Consider the following 19,482-nt stretch of genomic DNA (forward strand, 5'->3'; position numbering starts at 1 on the left):
AGGGTCCTTTTACCCTTGCCATTTCTTAACTCAACCCATTGAGACTCCACACCTTCCGATCCTAGGTCATCCCTTTCTAATGATTTAATATTATGCACAGGGCCACACCACCTCTCTGCCTACTAACCTATCTTTCGGATACATCATTTTTTCTTGGACATTCAACTCCCAATGGCAGCCATTTTTGAAAGATTTTTGATGATGTGCGGTGAGCATTTAGTCTGATGGGCAAAAATCTCAATTTTGATTTCATCAGACCATAGAACCTTCCTCCAGCTGACTTCAGAGACTCCCACGTGCCTTCTGGCCAACTCTAGCTGAGATTTCATGTGGGTTTCTTTTCAACAGTGCCCTGGATACCTGGACAACAGTTGTTGTTTGCACAGTCTCTCCCATCTCAGCCACTGAAGCTTGCAACTCCTCCTGAGTCGTCACAGGTCTCTTGGTGACCTTCCTCACTAGTCCCCTTCTTGCACAGCCACTCAGGTTTTTGAGGATGGTCTGCTGAGGCAGATTTACAGCTGTGCCATATCCTTTACATTTCCTGATGATTAACTTAACTGTTCTCCAAAGGATATTCAGTGACATGGAAATGTTCTTGCATCCATCTCCTGACTTGTACATTTCAATAATACTTTTGCGGAGTCGTTTGAAGTGTTCTTTTGTCTTCATGGTGTTCTTTGTCGCCAGCTGTTGGACCTTCCTGACACAGGTGTAATTTTACTACCGTCGATTGAAATACCTTTACTGTACACGGTAATCTCTACTTAAGTAATTATGTGACTTCTTAAACCGATTGGCTGCAACAGTCATGATTCTGTTTGTCATACTAAAGAGGGTGAATACTTAAGCAATCAATTAATTTGCACTTTATATTTGTAATTAATTTAGATCATTTTGTAGAGGTCTGTAGAAAAGGAGAGAGGGAGAGAGGGGGAGGGAGAGAGGGGAGAGAGAGAGTGGGGGGAGAGAGGGGGAAGAGGAGGGGAGAGGGGGAGAGAGAGGGGAGAGAGGGGAGAGAGAGGAAAGGGGAGAGGGGGAGAGAGAATGGGAGAAAGGGGGAGAGAGGGAGAGAGGGGAAGAGAGAGGGGGAGAGAGGTGGGAGAGAGGAGGGAGAGGAAGGTGAGAGAGGGGGAGAGAGAGGGGAGAAAGGGGAGAGAGGGGGAGAGAGGGGAAGAGAGAGGGGGAGAAAGGGGGAAAGAGGAGGGAGAGAGAGGAGAGGGGGGAGGGAGAGGGAGAGGGGGAAAAATGGGGGAGAGAGAGGGGGAGAGATGGAGAGGGACACACACACACACACACACACACACACACACACACACACACACATACACTCTATCTCTCTCACTGACAAACACACATTATGCCCCACAGTTTGCCAGGAGTCGTTGAAAGGTGTGAAGTGGCAGTGAGATTTGAAAAGGCACAGCTGCCAGTTGGGACATTCTGCACACCACAGACTACAGGTTAATTAGGTCCTTGGTAAAGATCAATAAAAAGAAGTCAGGGTCAAGCAGAGCGGCCATTTTGTAAGTGGGCCAGTGTTAGAGTGGGGAGCTTGAAGTTTGGCTCTTAGAGGCTTAGACAGGGAGACGTTTAGGCTTTCGGTATATTTTTAGGGTAGCTTTCTCTCTTCCAGGTTGAGTCGATGGTGAGGAAGGTGACTGAAATGCTAGCATTCATTTCAAGCGGACTAGAGCATAAAAGCAAGGCTGTAACGTTGAGGCTTTATAAGCCACCGATGAGGTCTCTGGCACTGAGTCAGGCTCCATGGCTCAGAAGGGAGAGAGGGAGAAGCAGTGATCTGCAGTGATAGGGGATTCAATGGCTGGGGACATGCAGGAGTTTGTCTGGGCAAGAATGAGATTCCCAAATGGTACGTGGCCTCCCAGGTGCCAGGGTCAGGGACATCTCAGATCAAGTCTGTCACATTCCTAAGCGAGAGGGCACTCTGAAGCCAGATATCGAGATTCTCATTTGTACAAATGACACAGGTAGGAAGGGTGATGAGCTGCCTGCGAAGTGAGTTCAAAGGACCGGAACTCCACGGTTGTGGTCCCAGGATTGCTAACCGTACCACGAGCCAGTGAGGTCAGAGGTAGGAAGATCATACAGTTTAACATCTGGGTAAGGAGATGGTTTAGGAGGGAGGGCTTCAGGTTTTCGGATCTTTGGGCTCTCTTCCAGGGTAGGTGGAACCTGTACAGAAGAGATAGTTTGCACCTGAACTGGAGGGGGACTAATATCCGTGTGGGTAGGTTTTACCAGGGCCAGGGGGTAAACTAGAGCTGCAGTGGAAGAAGAGATATCGGGAGAGCTCGCAGTGAGGTGGCAGGGAAAAATGTTGTTAAGCCTACACACAAGGAAAGAAATCGAAAGGTTGAGCATGGTGGGAATAATATTCTGAGTGGTGCCTATTTCCATGCAAGGAGTTGCAGATATTAGTGGATCAGCACATGGAATTATTGGATTGTAGACATGTGCGAGTCTTGCTTGCAGGAGAGTCAGGCCTGGCAGCTCTGTGTTCCAGGGTTCTGTTGTTTCATACACGATGGGGAACAGGTTGAGTGAACTCAGCCTTTTCTCCCTGGAGCGACGGAGGATGGGAGGTGACCCGATAAAGGTGTACAAGATGGTGAGAGGTATTGATCGTGTGGATAGCCTGAGGCTTTTTCCCAGGGCTGAAATGGCTAACACAAGGGGACACAGTTTTAAGGGGCTCAGAAGTAGGTGCAAGGGGGAAATAAGAGGTTTCTCACACTGAGTGTTGGATGCATGGAATGCTCTGCCAGTAAAGGTGGTAGAATCGGATACAATAGGGTCTTTTAAGACACTCTTAAACAGGTGCATGGAGCTTAGAAAAATAGGGGGCTATGCGGTAGGGAAATTCTAGGCAGTTTCTAGAGTAGCCAACATGTTGGGGCCGAAGTGCCTGTAATGTGCTGTAGATTTCTATGTTCTATTTTCTATGATAGAAATGGAGTGATTAAATGATCGGAGGCAGCATTACTCATCAGGGACAATGTCACAACAGTGCAGAGACAGGACACATTGCAGAGCTTGTCTTCTGAGCTGGTTGGGCGGAGCTGAAAGGGAGTCCAAGTGAATGAATGATATTATGCACCACCCAGTAGTTAGAGGGATTTAGGGAGCAAACTTGCAGAGACATTGCAAACTGTTGCACATATTGACTGGAACAGCCAGACTGTGTAGGAACTGGACGGGGTAAAGTTTATCAAATATATTCAGGAAAGTTTCCTGAATCAAAACAGAGAACATAGAATACGTACAGCACAGGAACAGGCCTTTCCTCAGAGACTGGGGAGACTAGAGATAGAGGTCATAGGTTAGGGGTGAAAGGTAAAATGTTTTGTGGGAACATAAAGGGAAGCTTCACTCAGAGATTGATGACAGTGTGGAAAGAGCTGCCAGCAAAGGTGATGAATGAAAGTTTGCTTTCAACATTTCAGAAATATACATGGATGGGAAGGATATGATCCTGGAGCAGGTTAATGGGACTAGGCAGAATAAAATATCTACATGCCTGGTTCTGTGTCTCTCTCACACACTCTCTCTCTCAAACACACATTCCCTCTCTCACTCTCTCTCTCACTGACACACATTCTCTTTCACACACTTGCTCACTCACTCGCTCACCCACTCAGGTAGGGTGGGGGTAATTTTAAAAAGCCTGAGTAACCCACTGTTTAACTTGCTCAACTTTCCTTTTTAGCACAGGGGACGAAGCCAGAGCACCAGTCAAGAACTGCCCTCACAGAAACTGAGCCTCACAGGGGCAGGACGAGAGTCACAGAGGCGGGGAGGCATGTAAGAGTCTGAGGGGTTCTTGAGACGGGGATCAGAAAGAGAACACGGAGATGTGGAGGGGTGTAGGTGTCAGAGAGGGGGTCACAGAGACAGAGGGGTGTAGGGGTCAGATGGGGTCACAGAGACCCAGAAGGGTGTAGAGGTTGGGGTGGGTCACAGAAACAGGGAGAGGTTTTGGGCCAGAGGGGGGTCATGCAGACAGGGAGGGGTGTAGGGGTTAGGGAGGGGATGGGGTCAAAGATAATATTGCAGTATTTTAATGTTCGCCCCTCCCATAGCGTCCCCCGCTCATCCCTCCCACAGCATTCCCTCCTCACCCCTTCCACAGTGTTCCCTCCTCACCCCCTCCCACAGCATTCCCTCCTCATCCCTCCCACAGCATTCCCTCCTCCCACAGCGTTCCCTCCTCAACCCTCCCACAGCATTCCCTCCTCACCCCCTCCCACAGCATTCCCTCCTCACCCCCTCCCACAGCGTTCCCTCCTCACCCCCTCCCACAGCATTCCCTCCTCAACCCTCCCACAGCATTCCCTCCTCACCCCTCCCACAGTATTCCCTCCTCACCCCCTCCCACAGCATTCCCTCCTCAACCCTCCCACAGCATTCCCTCCTCACCCCCTCCCACAGCATTCCCTCCTCACCCCCTCCCACAGCGTTCCCTCCTCACCCCCTCCCACAGCATTCCCTCCTCAACCCCCTCCCACAGCATTCCCTCCTCAACCCTCCCACAGCATTCCCTCCTCAACCCTCCCACAGCATTCCCTCCTCAACCCCTCCCACAGCGTTCCCTCCTCACACCCTCCCACAGCGTTCCCTCCTCACCCCTCCCACAGCATTCCCTCCTCACCCCCTCCCACAGCATTCCCTCCTCAACCCTCCCATAGCATTCCCTCCTCAACCCTCCCACAGCGTTCCCTCCTCACCCCCTCCCACAGCATTCCCTCCTCACCCCTTCCACAGCGTTCCCTCCTCACCCCCTCCCACAGCATTCCCTCCTCACCCCTTCCACAGCGTTCCCTCCTCACCCCCTCCCACAGCATTCCCTCCTCACGCCTCCCACAGCGTTCCCTCCTCACCCCTCCCACAGGATTCCCTCCTCATCCCTCCCACAGCATTCCCTCCTCACCCCCTCCCACAGCATTCCCTCCTCACCCCTTCCACAGCATTCCCTCCTCACCCCTCCCACAGCATTCCCTCCTCATCCCTCCCACAGTGTTCCCTCCTCACCCCTCCCTCAGTGCATTCACTTTCGTTCTGAATCCTATTTGCTTACTATTAAGGTTTGCACTTTTAAAAGATCTCTGCACATTGGGTGTTTGACAGTCTTTTGGGTTTCTTTGTTTTGTGTCTGCCTGTAAGGAGGCAATTCCTAAGGTTGTATGGTGCAGACAGACTGTGATAATAATGGTGCTGTGAACTTTGACCTGCTCCAGTGGACTCCATCAGTGGTAGCAGCCCCTCAGGCGACGATAGGCCCCAGAGGCTGACTCCCCAATGGTGAAGTACTTGTGTTGTTTCTTTCGAGCCTATAAGCTGTTTGCCTTGTTGGTTACGTCTGTGTTTCTTGTATTTCTGATTTTAGCTAACTGCTCAGATCTGTACAGAGCATATTGGTCAATGTGGGTCGTTTTTAAATATGTGTGCGTGTGGGCCTCCGTTAGTCTCGACAGACCATGGACTTGCGCCTTGGGAAGCTTCCAGGGCAAGGTTTTTTTATGGAAGACCAACAGTTGCCAAGCTGCAAGTCGCTCTTCTCCACGCCACTGATGTTGTCCAAGGGAAGGGCATTAGGACTCAAGCAGCTTGGCACCGGTGTGGTCGCAGAGCAATGTGCTTATAAATAAACTTGACTTGGAACACAAGTGTTGACAGATTTCTGCCGAGATATCAAGCCCGGCCAGCAGCGCCCCCTGCAGATCAGTAGAGTTGTTGCAGCTCTCTTCATTCATTCCGCCAACACACACAAAATGCTGGTGGAACAGGCCAGGCGGCATCTATAGGAAGAAATACAGTCGACGTTTCGGGCCGAGACCCTTCGTCAGGACTAACTGAAAGAATAGACAGAGATTTGAAAGTGGGAGGGGAGGGGGAAATCCGAAATGATAGGAGAAGACGGGGGGGTGGGGGTGAAGCTGAGAGCTGGAAAGGTGATTGGCAAAAGGGATACAGAGCTGGAGAAGGGAAAGAATCATGGGACGGGAGGCCGAGGGAGAAAGAAAGAGGGAGAGGAGCACCAGAGGGAGATGGAGAACAGGCAAGGAGTGATTGTGAGAGGGGCAGAGAGAAAAAAATAAGGGGGGTGCGTGTGTGAGCGATAATTAATAAATAAATAGAAAGTTAGATAGATAGATAGATAAATAAATAAATAAGGGAAGAGGTAAGAATCACCACTGGTGCAGGCAATTGTTTTTAGAAGTCACATAATTAGTTTAATGGACATCTGTTTTTGGAGATCTGTATGCAGTCAAAGTTCAACTACTAGTGAGTCAGTATCCTGGCAAAAACTACACCGAGAAGACAAAAGAACACTCCAAGCAATTCTGTAAGAAGTTTATTAAAAAGCACAATAAAATTTCCAAGTCTCTGAGTATTCCTTGGTGTACAGTTAAGTCAATCATCACGAAATGGAAAGAATATGTCACAGCTGTAAATCTGCCTAAAGCAGGCTGTGCTCAGAAAGTGAGTGACCGTGCAAGAAGGGGGCTAGTGAGGGGGGCCACTGGAGGAGTTACAAGCTTCAGTGGGTGAGGTGGGAGAGACTGGGTGCTTCACCAGTCGCAGCTTTATAGATGGCAAAGAGAAACCAACTTTTGAAAAAACTCACATGAAAACTTGACTGGAGTTTTCCAGAAGGCATGTGGGAGACCCTGAAGCCAGATGGAAGAAGAATCAATGATCTGATGAAAGCAAAATTGAGTGTTTTGCCCATCAGAAATCAACGCACGTCATCAAAAACACACCATCCCTGCCGTGGGGATGCTTCATGCGGCAGGCCCTGGAAGGATTGTGAAGGAAGAGGGTAAAATGAATGCAGCAAAACCTGATGCAGTCTGGAAGAGATCAGTGTCTTGGGAGGAGTTTTGTTTTACAGCAAGGCGATGACCCCAAGCATGAAGCCATAATTACACAGGAGTGACTAAAAACAACAAAGTTAATGTCCTGGAGTGGCCAAGTCAGAGTCCAGACCTCAATTCAATTGAGACTTTGTGGCTGGACTTGAAAAGGGCTGTTCACTTGTGATCTCCATGAAATCTGACACAGCTTGAGCAGTCTTGTGAAGAAGAATAGGGAAAAATTGCAGTGTCCAGATGTGCAGAGCTGAAAGAGACCGACACATACAGACTCAAGGCGGTTATTGCTGCCAAAGATGCATCAACTAAATACTGACTTGAAGGGGGTGAATACTTATGCGAAACAATTATTTTATTTTATATTTATAATTAATTTAGATCACTCTGTAGAGATCTGTTTTCACTTTGACACAAAAGAGTATTTCTCCCTTGATCAGTGTCAAAAAAGCCAAATTAAATCTACTGTGATTCAAAGTTGTATAACAATAAAACATGAAAACCTCCGGGGGGGGGGGAATACTTTTTATAGGCACTGTATATATGTTAAGGCATAGAGGTCAAGGAGGAGGAAGTTCTAAGACTCTGAATGTGTAAAGTCCCCAGGGCCTGGTGGGATTTAACCAGGTTATTGAAGGAGGTAGGAGACAAGGTTGTCGGGCCCTTGATCAGTATCTTCCGTTTCTTTCTGGCTTCTCGAATAATAGCTTCTTTAGTCGTGTAATAATGCAAAGAAAGTACAACTGCTCGAGGACGTAATTCGGCTGAACGCCGAGAGAATGGAATTCTGTGAGCTGTCAATTAAGGGGCTAGTTTCGAGGGTCTCATTGAAAAGTGAGTACGGCATATCTGAAAAGAATTTTAACAAATCACCAGCTTCAGTATTTTCAGGCAGTCCCAGAATACACAGATTCCTCCGACGCCCTCTACTATCTAAATCAACCATTCTTTTTGTTTTAGATAGTTCCGAGGTAATTTCATTGATTTTCTTTTCCATTGAAGTTATCTTCATTTCTTGATCTTTAATTGTTTGCTTGAACAGATCATGCTCACTCTCGATTCGGGTTGTCGTCTGCTGAAGTGTTTGAAGTTGAGAGTCCAAGTTTTTCAGAGAGTCTTGAATCATAGAAATAGCTTTTTCGAGCTTCCCGTTTGAACTGGCCGGCTTATCAATTTTAATATTAAGCGATCCGAATTCAGACTTCATGTCTTGTATTGGAGAAAATATTCCTGCTAGAGTAACAGGTTCCTCCGTTTTCCTGGTTTGTTCCGTTTCGGGGAAAGACTTGCCACTTCTCAGTTCATACCAGAACGACTTTTTTTGGCCATTGTAATTAAGTCATGAATCCTTCAGAAGAAATAATAAATCCTTCAGTAGAAGTAGTAAATCATCAAAGCTAAAAGGGATCTGTTGGTGGGATATAAAATACATTAGAAGAGAGCGAGCCGCTAGGAATGCGACCTACTCCATGGTCATCCCCCTTGGCCAGCATCTTCGTGTCATCTCCAGCCGGGTGAGGTCCTGGAGGACTGGCGAGCGATCAAGGGAAAATCCTAAGAACTATAAACCAGTTAATAGGATATAAGAGCATTTGGAAACCGAAGGCTGAAAAAGGGAGAGCCAGAGCGTGGTGATTGAAGAGACATTCAAGCTGGAGGTCTGTAATTAGTGGTGTTCTGCAGTGAGCTGGGCTGGGACCTCTGCTGTGTACATAAATGACCTGGTTGAAAATGTAGATGGCGGTGGGGGGGGGGCAAGTTTCCGGATGATACCAAGATTGGCGGAGATGTGGGTAGTGTCAAGGACTGGCAAAGAATTCAGCATGATTTCGATCAGTTGCAGATATGGGCAGAGAAATTGCAGGTGGAGTTTAGCCCAGATAAATGTGAGGTTTTGTACTTCAGTCAGACAAATGCAAGGAGACAGGATGCTTTTCGGGCAACGCTGCTGAGCAGAGAGATCTTGGGATCCAAGTTCATAGCTCCTTGAAAGTGGCTACACAGGTTGATAAGGTGGTTAAAGGGCTTATGCAATGCTTATTAGTCGGGACATTAAAGTTCTATAACCTCCTGATTTTGAACTCATAGAACTCTGGTTAGGCCGCATATATAGCCATATAACAATTGCAGCACGGAAACAGGCCATCTCGGCGCTTCTAGTCCGGGCCGAATGCTTACTCTCACCTAGTCCCACTGGCCCGCACTCAGCCCATAACCCTCCATTCCTTACCTGTCCATATACCTATCCAATTGTACTTTAAATGACAATACCGAACCTGCCTCTACCACTTCTACCGGAAGCTCGTTCCACACAGCTACCACTCTCTGAGTAAGGAAATTCCCTCTCATGTTACCCTTAAACTTTTGCCCCTTAACTCTCAACTTATGTCCTCTTGTTTGAATCTTCCCTACGTCAATGGAAAAAGCCTATCCACGTCAACTCTATCTATTTCCCTCTTAAATACCTCTATCAAGTCCCCCCTCAATCTTCTACGCTCCAAAGAATAAAGACCTAACTTGTTCAACCTTCCCCTGTAACTTAGGTGCTGAAACCCAGGTAACATTCTAGTAAATCTTCTCTGTACTCTCTCTATTTTGTTGACACCTTTCCTATAATTCGGTGACAACACAGTACATGTAACTCCCACAGTGCATTAGGGTGCATTACATACAGTTCTGGTTGTCCTACTACAGGAAGGATGTGGGTGCTTCTGAGAGGGTGCAGAGAGGTTTACCAGGATGCTGCCTGGGTTTAGAGGGCACATGCTATCATGAGAGGCTGAAAAAAACTTGGTTCTTCCCTGGAAAGCTGGAGACTGAGAGGAGATCTGATAGATGTCTACAGGACAATGAGATGCATAATGGACAGGGAATATCTTTTCGCAAGGTGAAAGGTCTAATACCAGAGAGGGTGTGTAGGTTCAAAGGGGATATGAGGGTGTTTTTATTCGGAGATGTTGACCCCTGGAATGCGTGACATGGTATGGTTGTAAAGGAAAATACATTAGAGGCTTTTAAGAGACGTTTGGATAGGAACGTAAGAACATTAGAACATAAGAAATAGCAGGAGTAGGCCATCCAGCCCATCAAGCCTGCTCCACCATTCAATAAGATCATGGCTGACACGTCCATAAACTTAGCTCCATATACCTGCCTTTTCCCCACAACCCTTAATTTTCTTACTATGTGAAAACCTATCTAACTGTTTCTTAAGTACTTAGTGAAGAAGCCTCAACTGCTTCTCTGGGCAGAGAATTCCATAGATTCGCCACTCTCTGGGAAAAACAGTTTCTCCTCATCTCCATCCTAAATCTTCTCCCCGAAACTTGAGGCAATGTCCCCTAGTTCTAGTCTCACCTACCAATGGAAACAACTTTCCTACTTCTATCTTATCTATCCCTTTCAAAATTTTGTATGTTCTATAAGATCTCCTCTCATTCTTTTGAATTCCAGAGAGTATAGTCCAAGGCAACTCAATCGCTCCTCATAGATTAACCCCTTCATCCCTGGAATCAAACTGGTGAACCTCCACTGCTCCGCCTCCAAAGCCAGTATATCTTTCCTTAAGTAAGGAGACCAGAACTGCACACAGTACTCCAGGTGCGGCCTCACCAGTACCCTGTATAATTGCAGCATGACTTCCCTGCTCTTGAATTCAATCCCTCTAGCAATGAAGGCCAACATTCCATTTGCCTTCTTAATAACCTGTCGTACCTGCAAGACAACTTTTTGTGATTCATGGACAAGCACTCCCAAGTCCCTCTGCACAACAGCATGCTGCAGTCTTCCACCATTTAAATAATAATCTGCTCTTTTATTATTCCTTCCAAAGTGCATCATCTCGCATTTACCAACGTTGTATTCCAGGTGCCAGACCTCATGGATGCAAGGAAGGTGGAGGGATACGGACGTTGTGTTGGAAGGAGGGATGAGTGTCTGAGTATTTTTGATTTGCTCTTTCGTTGGTTCAGCACAACAATGCGGGCCGAATATCCTGTTGCTATGCTGTGCTGTTCCGCCGGGCTTTCAATGCTTCCTTGTCAACGCGTACCCTGCTCAGATCATGGTTTTGCCTTCCTTGGAGGGTAGTGCTCTTGTATTGCTTAATTTTTCCTTCTGTAGTGATAATTCCCTCATTTTGCTGAGTTGTGCCTTCATTTAAGTCTAGTGGCGTGTACTACTTATCAGAATTACATACTTGGAGCACTGAATCCTGTTTGTGATGAAAATATGTCCTTCGGCTCGATTAACTCACCTTCGTCTAGGGCGGGGGTCGGCAACCCGCGGCTCCGGAGCCACATGTGGCTCTTTTACGTCTGTGCTGCGGCTCCCTGTTGCTTTGGGAAATAATTGGTTGTGGCGACCCTTTTCCTGGCACATCCGAACCTGCTCACAATTAGATAGCCTACAGGGGTTTGCGAGCACAGAGCTTTGGAGCCTCTGCGCCATGGGGGGCAGGTTGAGGGAGGCTTAAAAGTGAGGCTGAAGATTTCGAATAAAGCTTTTTCCTTTGACTGCAGTTACCGACTCCGTGTCGTAATTTTAGCGCTGCTTGTAGCACACCGCTACATGGTCAGTATTTAATTAAAATGTATTTTATGTTAGTTTGTTAGTTTTTGAAATGTAAATCTAAATTTGAAGATTATGGTGATCTTGTACAATCTAAATAAGACGTTGTGGCGACCCATTTCCTGACACATCCGAACCAGCTCACAATTAGCCAGCGTTCAGGCTAAGGGAGATAGCCTACGGGAGTTCGTGAGTATGTGTCTTTTGCAGCATCCGCGCCCATGGGGGGGGCGGGTTGAGGGAGGCTTAAAAGCAAGGCTGTTTAGTTCGAATAAAGCTATCTTTGACTGCAGTTTACTGACTGCGTGTAGCACACCGCTACAACGTGTTTTTATCGCTGGCTGTCCAGAGGGGAGGTGCTGAAACGCTTTGTCGCGTGTCTGGAAGAAGTGAAAACTTTCCTGGGCAGCAAAGGGCTCAACTTTCCTGAGCTGGAACAGTCAGAGTGGCTGGAAAAGCTACACTTCATGGTAGACATGACAGCGCACCTGAACACGCTGAACACAGCTCTTCAGGGGAAAGGACGTACAGCCCTGCACATGTTGGAGGATGTTTTGGCATTCCAGCGCAAGTTGACGTTGCTTGCCAGAGGTTTACAGAAAGGCACATTGTCTCACTTCCCCAATTTGAGAGAGTTCAAACAAGGTCACGACATGATAAATTCGGAGTATTTACATTCTGCAATCTTCGCAATGCAAACATCGTTTGGGAAACGCTTCTGTGAGTTCAGAGAGGAAAAAAACACATTATCCTTCCCGGTCACTCCCCTAAGCATCGATCCATCCCTACTAAATACGACTGCATTGTCAGGTGTGAGTCAACCTGAACAAGTATGATAAATATTTTAATTGCCTATTATTTTACGTATATTCATATGTTTTCATTGTTCAGTGAAATAGTCCTTTTATTTTTCAGGTTGACAGCTGGCTGACGTTATTTTTGGTTTGCTGCTGGCGGCAAATTTAAGTTTGGCGTTTTTCATAAATACAAGAAGGACTCAAATAGACGTTGAGTATTTTACTTAAAAGTAACCTTCAACCCAACGTCTTTTTTTCGGAGTTCAAAATGTTTTTGTTGCATGCAGAAATGTAATTTCGTTTTCTCTGCAGGAGTTCATCAATTTCATAAATGCAACACATTATAGTTTGTTTATACATAGCATAAAGGCAAAACAAAACGTTGTATGCAGTGTTATTTCATTTTAAATGTCAAACGGGTTTTGCGGCTCCCAGTGTTTTCTTTTCTGTGGGAAACGGGTCCAAGTGGCTCTTTCAGTGGTAAAGGTTGCTGACCCCTGGTCTAGGGGGAGCTGCTGCCTGCCCCACCAAATGGTGTAATCACGTTTGTGTGGATGCTGTGTAAAGCACCCCGGTACAAACCCACAACGTAAAATATCAGATAATATGCGATTAAGTAATTACGCTTTTTTAACAATTGCTTTGACTATGTGGTTGGTAGAGAAACAGAATATAAAAGAAAAAGGTGCCACTGTTAATAAAATAGTTCATGCACAATAAATCATTGGAGCTCACACAGCAAGTATTCCTCCACTAAACAACCTCTGCGAAAAATGCTGCCGACACTCGGACCCCCGTCTCCGCCGTCCGGTAGTCCGCCCGCTCTCCACGCACGCCCTTCCTCTCGTTCCTCCTCGACCAAAAGCCCGGTTCCCAGACATACAAGACAGAATGACATGTCTCCCATTGGTTAGCTACCTGTTGTCTGTAGTTCTAACCCAAACATCGCAGCTAAAGAGAAACCATTACATCAGCAGATAGCCTTACCGAGAAGTCATTTCATTAGCCTTAGCAGTTAACATTACTGAGAACCCTACAGAAGTTTTATCTGATGTGTTACTCATCAGATAAAAAGCATTGAAATATTACAGGAACAGGAAGGCAGATTACTATCTAAATGGAGTTAAGTTAGGAAAAGGGGAAGTGCAACGAGATCTAGGTGCTCTTGTACATCATTCAAGCATGCAGGTATAGCAGGCAGTGAAGAAAACTAATGGCATGCTGGCTTTTATAACAAGAGGAATTGAGTATAGGAGTAAAGAGGTCCTTCTGCAGCTGTACAGGGCCCTGGTGAGACCACACCTGGAGTATTGTGTGCAGTTTTGGTCTCCAAATTTGAGGAAGGACATTCTTGCTATTGAGGGAGTGCAGCGTAGGTTCAGAATGTTAATTCCCAGAATGGCGGGACTGTCATATGTTGAAAGATTGGAGCGACTGGGCTTGTATACACTGGAATTTAGAAGGATGAGAGGGGATCTGATTGAAACATATAAGATTATTAAGGGATTGGACATGCTGGAGGCAGGAAGCATGTTCCCTCTGATGGGTGAGTCCAGAACTAGAGGCCACAGTTTAAGAATAAGGGGTAGACCATTTAGAACTGAGATGCAGAAAAACTTTTTCACCCAGAGAGTGGTGGATATGTGGAATGCTCTGCCCCAGAAGGCAGTGGAGGCCAAGTCTCTGGATGCATTCAAGAGAGAGTTAGATAGAGCTCTTATAGATAGCGGGGTCAAGGGATATGGGGAGAGGGCAGGAACGGGGTACTGATTGTGTATGTTCAGCCATGATCAGAGTGAATGGCGGTGCTGGCTAGAAGGGCCGAATGGCCTACTCCTGCACCTACTGTCTATTCTCTATTACTCCTACCGTCCGCAGTAATGTTAATGTTTGTGTGTTTTCTGAAACTTGCCATTCCAGTTCTTATTTTTCTTTGTAAATTTATCAGATCCATTTCAGACCAAAATATCATGCAAAAAGAATAGGGGCACTGTATAACAAAAGTGTTTATTGTCTTTGCAATTATCACAAAAATAATATTTATTATTAGTATTATAAAATCATAACAGAAATAATAACGATTACAATTATCACTTCTGCAACAGTTTAACTCCATCTTGTCTCTTACACAGGCACAATCAAGGGGTAAATGTCATTCACCAGGATTCTGCATTAATATTATACCTTACTAAAAATACAAGTCTGATCCAATTTTAGATTCAAATTATATTATGTCCGATTATCACAGACAGCAAAATTCGTATTAACCATCTGGGTATAATATTACAAGCAAGAACAATTAACTTAATAGGTATAACCATTCCAAACACACATCACATACATACATGAATAACTGGAAAACACTAGAAATATGCTGAATTAAAAGAGGAATTTGGAAGACCATGGAATATGAACAGGGTATACATTGGCTGAAAAGTGATATCTACATTTGGTATCATCCCAGGTCACTACACAATAAGCATTAAACAATTACATAAATATTGCTGAGCAGGTGGAAATCCAGAGTACTAAGCACCACTTGGAGTTCAAAAGTTCCTGGCGATTGAGAAATGTGGTTGGTTCTGTCTGTACCAGCTTGAGCTGAGAAGAAATCGACTTATAGCATAAAATTGATTTATTGCATTTGACCCTTCTTGCTGCTGCCGTTGGGCAGGAGGAGCAGGATCTTTGGGCCGCACACCTCCAGGTCCAGGAGCAGCTGGCCTGCAGCCATTGGGCTCCCGGGCGGGTTTCACTCACTTTGGCACCGAAGTGACTCTGCAGCGTGTAGACTGACTTTCATGGTTCATGGTCTCTGAGTTATTTGCTTCATTTATTCCGTCACAGTTTGTCGTCTTTTGCCCGTTGGATGTCTGCTGGCTTTTGTTGCATGTGGGGTTTCCGTGAACAGTATTGTGTTTCTTCGTTTTGCTGTGGGTGCCTGCGAGTGAATGGATCTCGGGGCTGTGCTTATATGGCGCACACACTTTGATAATAAATTTTGTTAGAGCTTTCGTACCTTGAACTGTGGCAATGAATTCCACAGATTCACCACCGAAAGAAATTCCTGTGCAGGTAGAAGTCTCTATTTCACCTCTATTCTGAAGCCGTGCTCTCTGTGCGTCCCCTCCCCGTCCAGTAGTGGACGGACCGCATACTTTGGTCCTTCCCCACCGGCCCCTTGCGGGGGCTGCACCAAGCTTCAGTACGTACGACGGGCCGCTCTGCCCATGACAGCGAGAAGCTGCAGAGTTGTGGACGCGGCTCAGCGCATCACAGAAACCGGCCTCCCCGCCACGGACTCCATCGACACTCCTCGCTACCTCAGGAAAGCAGCCAGCATAATCAAAGACTCACCCACCCTGGACACTCTCTCTCCTCCCCTCTCCCATCGGGCGGAAGATGCAAAAGTCTGAAGGCCACCAAATTCAAGGAAAGCTTCTAATCTGCTGTTATAAGACCGTTGAACAGTGCTCTGGTATGATAAGATGGAATCTTCTTGTGGCCTTTCCATCCTAACTACCTGAACTTCTGTCCTCCTGTGACTGGAACACAGTCTCCATTGTCTCCATCAAGTCACTCTTCAGCTTCCTGTTTGTGCGCCTTGTTGAAACTGTTCTGCACCCTGTCCAAATCCCCCTCACTTCCCTGTATCTGGGTGATTAGAATTGCACGCAACGTGTATTTACTGCACTTCCTTGTAGCTTTTACACTTTATTCTGCCTTGTTGCTGTTACCCAGTTGTACCTCCAAGCACTGTGTGACTGGGTTGTGGGGGGTACAGCACGCGTACAACCGCCACGTGGATCGGGGTTCGACCGCCGCAGCTGTAAGGAGTTCTCCCCGTGACCTCGTGGGTTTCCTCAGGAGCTCCGGTTTCCTCCTACGGGCTCGGCTTAGTGAGCTGTGGGCATGCTGTGCTGGCGCAGAATCAGAGCATTGAACAGCATGGAAACATGCCAGTCGGGCCATCTGACTCCTGCCAGCCAGTAGACAGTTCTGCCAACTCCTCCATCCTAACCCAATATAAGCAAAAGAGATTCTGCAGCTGCTGGGAATCTCGAGCAAAATGCTGGAGGAACTCGGCAGTCTTGCGGCATCTGTGAAGGGGACTAAACGTTCCGGACCACGGATGCTTCATCACAACTTTGCCCAGCACTTGACCCATAGCCCCCTGCTTGGGTGAATGAAGTGCCTATCTATCTATCTAGATGCCCTCAGTGAGTCCGCTGCTCCCCTCTCTCTGTGTGCAGGGAGAGCTGGTGAATAGGACACGTGGCTCGAGGGTAGGAAGTAGAGAGTGATGGTGGATGGTCTCAGACTGGAGACCTGTGACGAGGTGTTCCCCAGGGCTCAGAGCTGGGACAATTGTAGTCTGTCATCTACAACAACAGCCTGGATGAGAACGTACAATGCATGGTTAGGAAATTTGTCGATGACGTTTAAAACGGGCATTGATGCCAGCAGTGAAGAGGGTTATCAGACATCACTGGGGGATCTCGATTAGCTGAGGAGTTTAATTCTGGTACGAGTGAGGTGTTGAATTTTGGAAGATCAGATCAGTGCACGGCTTTCCAAGTGAACAGCGGGGCCTCAGGGAGTGCCGTAGAAGAGAGGGACCGAGGGGAACAGAGTTGCCTGAAAGTGGAGCTATGGCAGACCGACTTGGCACACTGCCTTGGTCGATCAGAAGGCTGGGCACAGGCGTTGGGACTTTACATTCAAGCTGGACAAGACATTGAGGAAACTGCACTTACAACGGTGTGTTCAGTTTTTGACATCTCCATGTGGGGGAAGTGTCATTAAGCTGGAAAGAGTACAGAAGAGATTTTCGAGAATGTTGCCAGGACTAAGGTGTAACGACAGGTTGTGCGTCTCTCACCCCCTCCCACCCATCCCACCCTCCACCCAAGGGTTCAGTGACAAACTGCAGTTTACACTGTGTGACCTCTCGTCATAACTTCTGTCATCACCACCACACCCCTCTTTCCACCTCCCCCCATCAGAAACGGGTCTGTATTGAGTGGGAGACCTTGTCCCAGGGCGGAACTCCGGAGGCCTAGAGGGGCTGTGAAGACCGGACCGTCCCCACCCGTAGGAAGCCAGGTCTCAAGGTGCTGGGTGGGTCAGGTGACTAAAATCCGTCATGTGGTCGCCTCCCCCACACCCCACCCCAGTGAAACACCCAGGTTATGGTGGGTTCTCTTCTCTTCCGACAGAGATATTTTTATTTTGCTTTCCTCGATGGCCAAAGTCAGGAAACTCCTCCAACCTCGGGCGAGGGTGCGGGGTGGCAGTGGGGCCACGAGCGGTCACGTTGCACGAGGCCGCTCCTCCGTGCCGATGTCGACGGTGATGTTTGTGTAGAGTGGGGAGTAGTGTTTGGAGAGGACACTGTAATCCAGCGCGTTCATCCCGTCCTTCCTCCACGAGAGTCTCGTCCGGGCCAACAGGTTGAACCTGCAGATAGAGGGAAGGTTCAGCTTAATGCACTTGCCCAGGGTTTCGAAATCACTCCCCCTCCCCAGCCACAAAGCCATCGGTGGGGTCACAAGAGACCCCGGAAGCTACAACATGGAGCAGTCTCAGCAGGTCAGGCAGCATCTACGGAGGGCGGAGGAATGGCAGGCTAAATCAGATTGAGAATCTACAGACTCAGAGTGGGGAGCGGATGTCACAGACTCCCACAGCACCCAAACATGTCTTTGAGCCCAACTAGACTATGCCGACCAAGATTAGCATCCGAGTAAGTCACATTTCCCTGTGTTAGACTCAAATCCCTCCAAGTTTCCTATAGACACACCTGGCCAAATATCTTTTGTACTAGCCTCAATCACTTACTCCGGCAAATCATTCCATATACTGTTATGAATGTATCAAAGCTCTGAGGGGCCAAAGGGTGCGAGGTAGCCCCCTCCTTTGTGAGAATCACAAGATCATTATTGAGTCCATTCAGGAGACCCAGGAAATGAGAGAAAGACATGTAGAATTCACAAAGATTGGAATGTGACCTGGCCTCCAAGAGGGGACCCATTGATACCGGCTATTGTCTCTTGGAGACGGACTTGTGTATTGCATCCTGTACGATGCACCGAAGCCCCCAGGCAATGAACCGAGGGGGAGGTTGGTGGAGAGATTGCATCATCTCAACCTGATTGACATCTGAGACCCTGTGAGTCAGGATAAAAGAGGGTCTGTGGGAACAGCCCCTCAGACGCACCAGAAGAAACGCTAGCGATCCCGTAATAGCGGAAGTCGGTGGGAAAGCCACGTGCGTCCGTTTCCATTTGCCCCGGAATCGGTGAGCCTTGACCATGGAAGAACGGTTTTTAGCTAACAACGGGGAAATCAACTCCCAACGACTCGAAGGATTGACATCATAAAAGGACTGGGCAAGTTTTAACCCGTCTCTCTCTCAAACCAAAACGCTGCAGCTTGAACGAACTAAAAGTGACTTTTATATTTCCATCGGACAATATATTAACCCCTAGACAACGATAGAGCTATTTCTTATTGATTATTATTATACCCGCGCTTTTAGATTTAGTATTGACGACGTGTACTATCTGTATGTTTGCATTGATATTATTTTGTGTATTTTTATCAATAAATACTGTTAAAAATAGTACCATCAGACTTCAACGGACCTCTCTATGTTTGCTGGTAAGTGACCCAGTTAAGGGGTACGTAACAACTTGGGGTTCTCGTCTCGAGATTTGACACCAAATTGGGGGGCCATTGAATCGGGCTTGTAAGTCCGAACTTGGATCTGGTTGCGCGGGTAGCCAGACGGGAAACCAGCAAAGATGGACGTGGGTGAATTTATAGAAAACCCGACTCTGGAGGCGCTAGAGGCGGCCACCAAATCAGACTTGATAAATTTGGCGAAAGTGTTAAACCTCGCAGAGGTGAAGTTGTCAATGAAAAAGCGGGAGGTGTGAAGGGCAATAACTCAGTATTATATTGGGAAGAATGTGTTTGCAGCTGAGGTGTTGGAAAATATCCCTGAAAAGGTACCAGCTAGTGGGACGGCTCAGTTAGAGTTGGAGAAATTAAAGTTGGAACATGCAATTAAGGTAAAGCAGCAGGAAGCAGCTGAGAAGGAGAATGAAAGAGCTGAGAAACAAAGGGAGCATGAAATTCAGTTAAAACAGCTCGAAGCAGCTGAGAAAGAGAAAGAGAGAACCGAGAAAGAGAAAGAGAGAGCCGAGAAAGAGCGAGAG

General features: G+C 47.2%; 1 protein-coding gene across 1 annotated transcript in view; it reads right to left on the minus strand.

Annotated features, from left to right (window-relative positions):
• Window positions 1-14,247: 14,247 nt before the first annotated feature.
• The window catches only part of si:dkey-199f5.8 (beta-1,4-galactosyltransferase 3), an 88,771-nt gene continuing 83,536 nt past the window's right edge, over window positions 14,248-19,482 (minus strand). Inside the window, exon 7 of the mRNA XM_059957371.1 lies at window positions 14,248-17,719. Within this exon, the coding sequence (XP_059813354.1) occupies window positions 17,572-17,719 (148 nt within the window). The 3' untranslated portion in view covers window positions 14,248-17,571. The remainder of the gene's footprint in view (window positions 17,720-19,482) is intronic.

The sequence above is a fragment of the Hypanus sabinus genome (genome assembly GCF_030144855.1).
Source record: "Hypanus sabinus isolate sHypSab1 chromosome 1 unlocalized genomic scaffold, sHypSab1.hap1 SUPER_1_unloc_1, whole genome shotgun sequence".
In the NCBI taxonomy this organism is placed as follows: Eukaryota; Metazoa; Chordata; class Chondrichthyes; order Myliobatiformes; family Dasyatidae; genus Hypanus; species Hypanus sabinus.